Source organism: Mytilus galloprovincialis, chromosome 11 (genome assembly GCF_965363235.1).
Source record: "Mytilus galloprovincialis chromosome 11, xbMytGall1.hap1.1, whole genome shotgun sequence".
Classification (NCBI taxonomy): Eukaryota; Metazoa; Mollusca; class Bivalvia; order Mytilida; family Mytilidae; genus Mytilus; species Mytilus galloprovincialis.
Genome location: NC_134848.1, coordinates 42,799,744 through 42,811,656, shown reverse-complemented (window position 1 = coordinate 42,811,656; position 11,913 = coordinate 42,799,744). Strand labels below are relative to the sequence as shown.

Below are 11,913 nucleotides of genomic sequence, written 5' to 3'. Positions count from 1 at the left end.
GTCATGAGCAAAAAATAATGCCTTTTGAATTCTTCACAAATTGGAATATACAATGTATTTTGTTTTTCTGACTCGATTGGTTATTCTGCTCTCTTATCAACAACAAAATATATGTAGTGGAATTGAAATAGTAGTATGTTTACTTCTAAAATCGTATTAAACCCGTGCATCTGTTAAATCATTCGATGCCACTGCTGGTGGACGTTTCGCCAGCCCAGTAGTTAGCGCTTCATTGTTGACATTAATATCAATTACATGGTCATTTTAATAAAAACTAAGGATGTTCTCATCCAAGGTATAGATTACCTTAGCCGTATTTGGCACAACTGTTTGAAACTTTTTGTCCTTAATGCTCTTCTAGAACTTGTTTGGCTTTATAACTATTTTGATCTGAGCGTCACTTGTGGGGCTTATGTATATGGAACGCGCGTCTGGCATATTAAATTATAATCCTGGTACCTTTGATAACTAATTGAAAAACTAACTTAAAATTAATATTTGTATGCTTATTGTTACTTAACTAAGTCTTTTTCATAAAACCTTATTCATTTAAATGTTATCTTGGGACAATCTATATTTGTCATGCTATGGTTCATTTTACAAAGTTTGAATATCAGGTTTTTGTATGCTTCTACTTATATTTAACTATCATATAGTGTTTAAATACACCAATCAACACATATATATAGCACATAACACCTGGATCAATATCACTACGCAGAAGGATCATGCGCAAGTAAATATAACCTTACGTTTACATCATGTTCATGTTTACTGTTTGATTTAGGTAAAGTACATAAAAGGAATATCTAGTTTGTTAAAGTGATAACATTAAGTTTATGTTATAATTCATTATATACCTTCATATCGGTTATAAATGGAAGTGATCGACTTTGACAATGAAGGCCATTTTATAATTATTTCCCTTTATAAAGAATGTACAGGTAAGAACTTTAATGTGTATTTAAAGGGAACAAGTGCACCTACAAAGGCCTACATATTTATATATAAATTCTGCTAATGTTTTGGTTTTATTACTTCTTTTAAAATTTAAATATAGTTATAACAAAAGGAATTTTGACAGGTTAAACCTGACAAATATAAGGTACGAAAGTTACTCACGTCTACTTTCATATTCTAAATATCACTGACATCAGGTTTATGATTAAACGTGAATATATAGGATTATCTGTTGTTGCCTATTGTTTCAGACAATGACAGTGATATGCAAAGAAATCAAGTAGTTAACAAAACAAACAAAACAGGAAAACGTTTCTGAATAGAAAACACATATGCAGTGGGAGAATATAGTTATCAAAAGTACCAGGATTATAAGAAAATTGTATCTAAATTATAGCACTTTAGAATACATATAAAAAGATAACAATTGTTATATACAATTATATCCATACACACCTAAAATGCAGATATTTAAAAGTCAAAATAGACATACCATGCAATGAGAGGTTTTTTTATGAAGGTTTAAAAACTAACGTTGGTGTCTTTTGTTTTACTTTTAACAACACAAGCGTGTCACGGATTTATTTCAAATAACGATAAGGAATAATTTAGTAGCGATGACAAAACTAGGATTATTTCTGCTTCTGATTGAGTGACAAAATCCATTCACTTATGAGTCTTTTGTACACGAAACGCGCGTCTGGCGTAAATACAAAATTTCAGTCGGGTATCGATAATGAGTTTATATTCAAAAAACAAAATTATTTCAAAATACTGATAATAAGAAGAATGAAACTCGTATGCTTCCTTGGTAACTGTATGTTGATAAGTCTCTACTACATCGCCAATATAGTAGTAGTCGATTTTACCTATTAACGGCATTTACAGAGTCCTACTGTAGTATTTTTTATTGTTGAAGGGTGTACACCTAAGAAAAGATAACTCTTGTTTCATTGTAGCGTTTCAAAACCATATGCAATATGCAGAACTTAAAATAGCTTGATCAGAATGTTTACATTGTTGCTTATAGTAGATGTACACATATTGTATTTCATTTGATATTCTAATTCATTTAAAGCCAAATTTTCCATAAATGAATTTTTTAAGAAACAAATTAGGAAAATTTTAAAGTAAAAATAAATTTACTATAGAAAACCAGGTCAGAAATTTTCAAAGGGAATAAAGGAAACAGAAAAGACCATAACTTAATTTTCTTTTTTTTTAAGCCTAGGCCTTACATAAACATTGAATTATAATAATGTATAAAAGTAAAAGACCAAACAATAAAATTCTGTATATATCCCAATAAGGTAAAAAAAAATACATTCAGCTCTCAGTTTTCAACCTTTATCCTTGTCGGTGTAGATTGATTGATTGTTGGTTGCTTAACGTCCAGTGGCAAATATTTCATGCATTTTCAGGACGAGAACAAAAGTTCACAATAAATACAATAGGTAGGTTGATACAATAGAGGTCATCTGGGATGATGGTCGGAGAAGTTTGGACTGCCACCGGAAAAGGAGGGTATATTGGATAGAGACAGAAATTTTGCCTTGCAACAGGCCACCTACGGACCCTTCAAAGAGTTGTTGCAAGGGTTCTTAACGTGCAAAGAGCGTGGCACTCTCTTTACACGAGGCATCGGATTTAACGTCCCCCTTCTGACCGGACGTGACTGCGAACTTGATACATCCCGCACAGCCAAACGGACGCCCCACTTCGGCAAGCGTTTTCTGCCGGTCGAAAGAAGACCAAGTGACCATATTTCTATACCCCAGTCACCCTTGGGGATTTGTCGGTGTAGAAACTATGACTATGTCTCCCATTCCGTCCGCAATTTTGTGGAAAAGTCAATCTTAATTTAGAACGCTGGTTGAAACTGAAACTAAACATGTATTATACAAATGGGATTGTTATTTTTTCTATATCAAATTCTAATTTCAAATTGAACACAACTTTTTTTATCGTGCTTTAAGATTCATTTTTATTTCCGAATTAGTGAATGCAATTTGGTAAAGTATTTCTTCTTATGTCTTAATTCAAGTTTATAACTCAATAAAGGATAAGGGGACCAAAAAAAATGTGACACTTGTAACATGATATTTTGGTGGAATGATAGGTGCAGTGAGTTCAGACTCTCATATTTTGATAGCAATTTTTAAGACTGGTTTGCTTTCATCTAAAATCCATTTGTATCTAATTGTATAACCTCTGCAGATATTCTATCTAAGTTGTTGTTTAACGATCTCAATTATACGTAAGGATCTCGTACGGTCAGCTCTATTATATCACATAGTTCAGAGTTCTAGGAGCTATGATTCTTTACACTTTACACCAATGGATTCGTTGTTGATTTGGAATTGGATATATTTTTTTTATTATTTAATTTTAGACCAACAAAATTAAAAGTTTTGATCATGTAAAATATCAACCGATTTTTAAGATTTTCCCTTTGTATCCTATATAAAATTGAGAATGGAAATGGGTAATGTGCCAAAGAGACAACAACCCGACCATAGAAAAAAACAACAGCAGAAGGTCACCAACAGGTCTTCAATGTAGCGAAAAATTCCCGCACCCGGAGGCGTCCTTCAGCTGGCCCCTAAACAAATATATACTAGTTCAGTGATAATGAACGCCATACTAATTTCCAAATTGTACACAAGAAACTGTATTTTTTGTGTCTCATGCTGTTTATTTCAAAAGATCGTAAATCAATACATTTACTTTATGTATTCCGTATGCATGTAATTTGTTGATATGTGATCATGTTTGTCTAAATTCGAATAAAGTTTGTGTAATTTGTATTTGTTAACTGAATAATGACACTTAATAAATCTTTGAATTCGACTCAATTGAATTATAAGTCAAAATTATCATATAAATATAGTTATCGTCCTTGCGGTCAAAAGTCAATGTCACACAAATGTTAAATTGTAAAGGGGCACACAAACTCATTATACTACATCAATATACCAAAGATGTAAGGTCTTAGACTCGATCAACAGACGACGAAGTAATGACCTGGTTGTGTTTTTGCGAAAAAATACATTAAGTTGCACTTGAGGTCAAATTTGAAGTCTCATAAAGGTCATTATGATACAAGACACTTAACCTGATGATGATACATTCACATGACAAATATGTAAGGCCTAGATCAAAGTAAAAAAAGTTATTGCCATGCTGTATTATCAGAATTGATTTTGCCTTTATTTAATGAACTAATTTTAGGGTAAGGGGTATTTTAAACTATAATAGAAAAAATCTAGCGGTTAAAATTTTAAATATATTTGCATGAACAACAGACCGATATATAACTACGAATAACTAAATCCAGAATAAATAAAATAACAAGTAAACGTTAACGGTGAAATAAATTTGCCTCAGTTATCAATATAAAGTAAGCTATTGTCAATTTAGGATTGAATAATGAGAAAATATATATATACCAATATACCCATATTTCTGACCTTTTAAATTTGGCCGATATTAGCATGAAAAAGATGCCTTATTCAAATTGCCAAATGTTTTAAACCTTTGGTTCAAATCTTTTGAAATTTAAAAAGATTTTAAGCTATTCCTAGTTTATCAATGAGAGAAAAACAAAAACAATTAAAAACCAATTGTTCAGAGAACAATTGAAAGTCTTTCCACATCAATTTTCAAAGTTATTGAAAAGTAGCTAGTTCTAGTTTGTTCAAAAATGAAATTGGCACCCAATCATAAGTTTTAATATATTGATACGATAAGTTTTCTTTATAGTTTTGAGTGAAATAAAGGATATAATGTGCTACTTCAGTTGAAGTTAATGTCACTTCCGGTCTCATAGAAAGCTTCTTTCATACTGATTTCAAAAATATATAGTTTTTTATATACTTTTACCTGTAAATAAGGATATAATAGGCCAGTTCCGGTTTATTGAAAGTCATATTTAGTGTTTTGTGAAAAGTTAATGTATTTAAATAACAAAATATATGGATTCTGATTACTTTTTCATGAAAAATGTGCAAAAATGGCTACTTCCGATTTTCTCAAGGTCACTTCCGGTTGTCATTTTTCAAGGTCATATATATATATATATGTCACCCAACATTTTGTTAAAGGTCATATGTCTATATAATGAACCAAATTTAAATAAAAATCAATAAACCAGATAATTATATATTTCAGGGGCACTAAATCCTATGAGATGCTTTTAGATTGTTTCAGACCAAATGTAACATATCTTCATAACAAGAAAACAAACATTTATCACTTCTTTTATATATAATCTTTAAAGGTGTTGGAGAAAATGTCAAAACAAGGAAAAATCAACATTGAGAACTTGACCTTGACCTTTGAGCTTGACCTCATTTTTTTAGATAGGACCCAGGGGCCTCAAACAAAAACACTCCAGGGTTATACGGTTAACAGTTGATGATTTAAAAAAACACCGACTAATTCATTTGGTAAAAGTAGATAACTCCTATAAAATTTCATTGAATCGCTTCCATCCAAATAAGCCAACAATTCATGAAGATGTAACGAACAATTTGTAAAAAGAATTTTGCCGATATCTATTTTTTTACGAAGGACATGCACGCAGATGATAAAAAGTGAATAGGGAGATAACTCTTACAAAGAAAATTGTTCGTCTAAGCAGGGTGAAACTTGAAAGCGTATAAACTGTACAACAAAATATAAGAAATATCTAAGCGACATATTGCACAGAGATCAATTGCAGGTCTTTCCACCAGTAAAGATCTATTTTGATATTAAAATATTAAAAAATCAGTCTAAAATGTCAGTTCCTATTGCTTCTTGATGTATAAATATGAATTTAAAGCAAAGGTCAAAATCTAGAAAGTCCTATTAACCAATGACCTTGACCTCAATTTCAAAGTAACAAACCAAGAACCTCATATCAAAAGTCGCGAGGTCTTTAATATGTATGATGAATGAGTTATATCACTTTACGCATAATTCTAATATAAGATGGGTGAAAACTTCCATTTATTGTTTACGCACCCTTTCAACCAAAATTTTTAACAATTAAGTAAAAATAATAATTATGATAATGATAATAATCAGAAGAAATACATACTTTTTTCCACAGAAAAGTGGAAAGACTCAATTAAACGACAGATTATTTTGAATATAGTGTTGGGTGTCCCCTTAAATAATAAACACATTTGGTATGTATCGGACTTGGACGTTCCATGGGAATTACGTACAGTATAACTTACAAGTATAATGTATTTGTAATTAAATAATGTTAATCACTAGAGCACATTACCTAACGCAATACCTCTTAATGAGTACGGACAGATATGTATTTTATAAACATTCCACTTTACTAGTCTTTACAAGAGTATTTCCCGTTCTAGTTTGAGATTCAAAGAATTGGTCTTTCTTTCTTTTGATGCAGTTAAGCTGCATTATGCGAGCTGAAAACCCTTGAATGATCGTCGAATCACCCAAAGGTTTTGAAGTTACACATAGGAAGTAGTGCTCATTAGGAATCCTTGTGTAGTATATTATGACCTCTGCTTTTGACTAAGATGTCAAAGAACAATTGTATGAAATATTTAATCGCCGAAAATCTCTTAAGACAAGTAGTTTAGATTTCCCAAATGGCAAAAGTTGTAGGAATATTGTTTCTCATCAATACGTAGTACAACTACGTCAATAGTCTATTATATAATAAGTTCAACGGTTCATGCTGTTGGCTGCAATTTCAAATTAGAAGACGAAATTTTCGGTTTTTTTTCAATTTGGAGACAGGAGTTCAAATAAGCGGTGGTCCGAGGTTTGCGACCCCTGTAGTAGTTAACATTTGTCTGATTCGTGTCAGTCAACTAAAACCCACATTTCACTACAAAGTAGAACAACTGCAATCATTGCTAATTTTTACCACTGCAGACTTACCATAAAAAATATACATTGATATATGCATTTCTTTTGAAACCTTGATAACATATGAATTATTTGCCTTAATAATTAAATCATTAGATAAACATAAATGTACTATATATGAATGTTTAATGTTGGAGCAACACAGTTTTCATAATTATGTTTGCCTTTGTTTTTGGTAAACTGCCTTCAGCGCTTACAACGCTTTGATTTAATAATAAAGACCAACATAGATACAAGACTCGCGTCTTAAGGTGGATGAATCGAACTTTGTTAAAAAAATACTCTGATTCAATCGAAACATTCTCCGATAATGATATTTAAATATCAAGATGCTCGATTTTTTTGATTGACAACATATCAGTAACATTTGGAAGACATGTCTTTTTACATCGGTATTTTTATGAAAACCAACTCTTGTTATGGTCTTCTGCCTTTGAATAATGCTTTATAAATTTCCTCATTAGCTCTGGGAAAGCATTACCGCTCGCATTACCACTATATGACTATCTGAAGGAGCAGCACTATTAGTTTGACAAATGAAATTTGGTTATCATTATTTGTTGTATGGCTGTTTTATATATTTGAAAATGAGGCCAAGTGCTTGAATCTAGACGAATGTAATAGTTAATAGAAATTGCCATTAAATGTTATTAATAACAAAAACAAAAATAACAAGTTAGCATGCATCTTAGCCTCTTTTCTGGATTTACCTTCATCAAGAACGCTCAATACCAAATATTTGAAAGCCAATGATGTACAATGTATAAGAACCGAAACTATTGAAAAGCTATACCATTTTAAAAGACCTAAAAATAGCCAAATCGATATAAGGTCAACTTTGCGTGAGGGAATTAAAACCTAGTTACTAAATAATTTCAAAATTGATAAACGAACAATTTTAGATAGTTTTTTTTATAAATCATGAGAAATGAACCAATGATACCCTTAGGCACTGATAGTCCGCCAACATAGATATCGACCCAGTTCTGTAAAAACTGAAAACAACACGTTATAAATTTCATGAGTTGGAAGCGTTTTTCTGCATTTACCATAATCAGAACCGTTCAATGTCAAATATCTGAAAGCCAAGGATGTATAGGAATCGAAATATTTAAAGAGATGTTCGATCAAACAGGACATAAAATAGCCAAATCATTATCATAGATTACAGGAAATGCTTTTATTATTGCTATTGCTAATATTGTTATATTGTTTCTCTTTCTGTATCTTTATTTATAGGTTTGATAGGTTTGATAGAAGAAATTATGTAAAGTAAAGAATCTAGTTATAAGACGGTAATAATATAAAATGGCAGAATCGAACATCGATGAAAAGGAATTCAGAACTGCACTTGACATCTCAGGGAAAGAGAACTACGACAGATTATTGTCAGTTTTCCATACTGGAACAGATGTTAAGCGATCTTTACTTGAACAATATCTTGGAGAAAAACATTTAAATTTACTTGATTGGTTAACTGATTTGAATCAGACTTTTTTGAAGTTTGACGATGTTAAACGAGCCATCAAAAGATCGTCAACAATTGATTTGAAAGATTTGGAATTGAGTACTATAGACATTCTTCTTAAATTAAACTGTTTTGACTTGTTCTGGGATGTATGTTTGTTGAATACTAGACTTGAGGAAATTTTGAATGGTCACAAGGAAGAGTTGTTAGAAATTTATCAAACGTCAATGACACAATATGATCTTCCTTCTTCGTCGACAAATCAATATACACCAAGCTTAACGAAAACACAATGGGAAATACTCTTCAAATCAAGGGCATGTAGCGGAATCAGAAAAGAGATAAATGTTGCTGACATTTCTGCAACTAAAGATATAACACTATCAAGTTTAGATGAAACGCTAAATGTTTTGCTTCTACACACAGTTTGTCCTTTGTATAAATCAGTTAAGATCGTTTCTGAATGCCAGATTCAGATATTAAGAATTGCAGTCCTTAACTCTGAATGCGGAAGGTTTACGTTTGAAAATCTTTGGAACAGAATAGAAGCACATATAATTAGCATAGCATCTCATTGTAAACATTCTGATTACTTCAAACGTAAATGCGAAACAACAAAGCAAACTTATTTTAACAGAAACTTTTCTCAAGACAACCGAAAATGCATTTTGGAGGACGCTTTCAATCATCCTGATTTCATAAGGGTAAATGCTTTTATTCCAAAAGCTACGAAATGTTATTTGTTTGTATATAAATGTTTTACTATATCAATTAAATTCCCGAAGTTTCATTTTAAAATCGATGAGTAGACATCTTTGCAAGTATTTGATCAATGTGTTATATAAAACATTGTTAACGGTCATATATACATATATATCTTTAAACTATTTTTTATAAAGATAAGATAAATGAAATTGCTGTTTTGTGACGTTAACATTTATTCTAGTTTTAATTTTGTAGTTTTGACTGAGCTTTGTCTCTGACAACACATCTTTGTGGGAAGAACAATAGTGGTAACGACTAAAGTGAAGTTTACTCAAATTTGTAACAAAAACAACCAACGTTACACAAATTTTGATGTGATTTGATTTTGATTTTTTGTGTTTTTATGTCACTTTTAAGCTCCGCTTTTGGAATGTTTCGAGGCTGCCACTTTTTATTTGTCAAGAAGCCGGAGTACCCGGAGAAAACCACCGACATTCGATAGGAAAACATTCCTAGTCAATTAAGATTGGAATCGAGATGACTGGCTAGTAATTGCAGTCGGTACTTCTTAGACCAAATGGCTACCGAGGCCCCCACATTTTTTTAGAAAATATACAAAACGTTTGTTTAACTTTCGATTGATTTATTGTTTTTTTTTACAGCAAAATCAGTTTTGTAATCGAGTGCGGAAGGAACTGGACTTTATACATTTAGACAACAATTTGAATCTAGCAAGGAAACTCTGTGGTGTGTATATATAGTTATTAAAAAAAGCGGTTTGGTTGGGAATGAGACAACTATTTACACGAGTCCAAATGACACAGACATTAATAGCTATTGGCCACAGTACGGCCTTCAATAATGGGAAAAATCAATACCGCATAGTCAGCTATAAAAGGCCTGAAATGACAAATGCACAATATTTCAAACGAGAAAATTAACAGCCTTATTAATGTACAATAACAAATATGTAACATAGCAACAAACGAGACCGAATAGGTAAGTTTACAGGTTCCTGATCAAGAACAGGCATAAGTATATATAATGAGACTGAGATAAACATGTAATTATGATACTAAACATCTCCTTATGAAGGTTTCATATATTCTGTAGTCAGTCGATGGTAACTTTGCCACTTCTTCCATATTAACTTTTAATAACTCATTTTTTTTGTTTTAATTTCTCTTTTAAATACATTGTTAGCTGTTATATACATTTAGTTAAAATGGTAATCCCTGGACGTTTTCTTGACAGTTGAACATAACTAATTATGTCTGTTTGGATGCGTAAAAATGCAGCCACGTGTATGAGAATGTCATGCCTCTTCACCTAACAGATTCAGATTTGCTGTTTGGTCTGTTGGTGACCTGTTTTACGTCAAAGTGTCTCTACTACAAGTTTCAAATTGGTATTAGGCAAGCTATACAGGATTTTTTCCCTTAATTGCTTCAATTTCTTAATCCTTCTTTGTCTCATCCGGTGAGGTCCCTTTGAGTATGTCTTATTTGCTTATATAAAAAGATAACGCTAATAACATTTAGTTTACCTTATTGTTTCAGGTAAGGAAATACCAATTTTACTTGTGGATGGAAAATATACAAATGGTACATACTCGCTCAGTGTAGTTGAAAGTGCAGGTAAATTAACTAACATCTTGTATTTGGGGATATTATTTGTTACATAGTGTGCTAGTTATCTAATACGATATAGATGGGGGCAGTGAGTTACATATGACCCAATATATATCGTATAAGGTCACTAGAACACCAAGAACGAATTCATTTTACCGACTATCTTAACAAGTGGTATTTAGACTGGTGGCCTATCAAATTGGTGTAGTCTAATATGCCGTTAGTATTAAGGACCTACTTCGATTGGTCAGTACAAAACCAAATGCCAACAATAACAACTTGCTAGCTTAAATGTGTTTAATAACAATTTTTTTCCAATCGTTGATCAACAATTTTCGTCTGTTGAAACCTTTATGATTTTTCTTACTTCGAATTGTTTTAATAAAGGGACGTAACACCACGACTAACCGTGTCTTCAAATAAGCTCCACCTTCTTACCTCATGTGGAATGTACACGGTCTCTATGCGGTTGCTTTTAACCAATTAAATTCCTAGAAATATAAAGGAGGTAAGATAAATAGTTTTCTTTTCACACAATATTTTGTAGACATTTTGAAAATCTTTATCTATTTTACAGTTTTGTTTCCATATTGACATATTTTTGTATAAAACATCACTGTAATATCTTATTGTTGTTCATTAATATGTACAATGCATATGGGAATTAAATGTAATGTTTCAAAAAGAAATGTATTGCATAAACACATGTAGACAAACTGAAAGGTAGAACCATATATTTTAGATAAAGACCTGCAAGTTGTGAAATCTGTTTGCAGTAACCAGGTAAGGCAATACAAACAGCTAGCAATATTTGACTTCAAACATATTGTACAGGTGTGAACAATTTAAATGCAAAGCCGTAATGTACAATAAAGCATATATTTTGAATAAACCAACGGCAGTTACCAAAAATAATCATAACACATATTAATCTTAACACATGTTAATTTTGCACATCACATTTGAATTTAAGAAAAAAACAGTGAGATAACTTAATGCTTACATTATTTAATTGATTTGTGTTGATCGCCACTTTCAGCACTATTGAGCTATTTCGAAACAGTTAGCCTTCGTGAAGCACCGTTCTTCTGTAAGAAACCTGAAAATTCTATTTAATTAAGATTTGAGTCGAAGAGATCTTCCACGCTTCAGATTCGAACTAAACATTTCAGTGTTAACAGGCTAGTTATATAGAAGCTCGACTAAGTAGAATCCGCGGCAACCATTTTGATGCTAACGACATGGAATTCCGTT

At 31.6% G+C, this 11,913-nt stretch overlaps 1 protein-coding gene across 1 annotated transcript in view; it reads left to right on the top strand.

Annotated features, from left to right (window-relative positions):
• The first annotated feature begins 735 nt into the window (after positions 1-735).
• The window catches only part of LOC143050756 (uncharacterized), a 67,547-nt gene continuing 56,369 nt past the window's right edge, over positions 736-11,913 (top strand). The window contains exons 1-5 of the mRNA XM_076223875.1: positions 736-944; positions 8,095-9,027; positions 9,691-9,775; positions 10,588-10,665; positions 11,402-11,442. Of these exons, the coding sequence (XP_076079990.1) occupies positions 8,164-9,027; positions 9,691-9,775; positions 10,588-10,665; positions 11,402-11,442 (1,068 nt within the window). The 5' untranslated portion in view covers positions 736-944; positions 8,095-8,163. The remainder of the gene's footprint in view (positions 945-8,094; positions 9,028-9,690; positions 9,776-10,587; positions 10,666-11,401; positions 11,443-11,913) is intronic.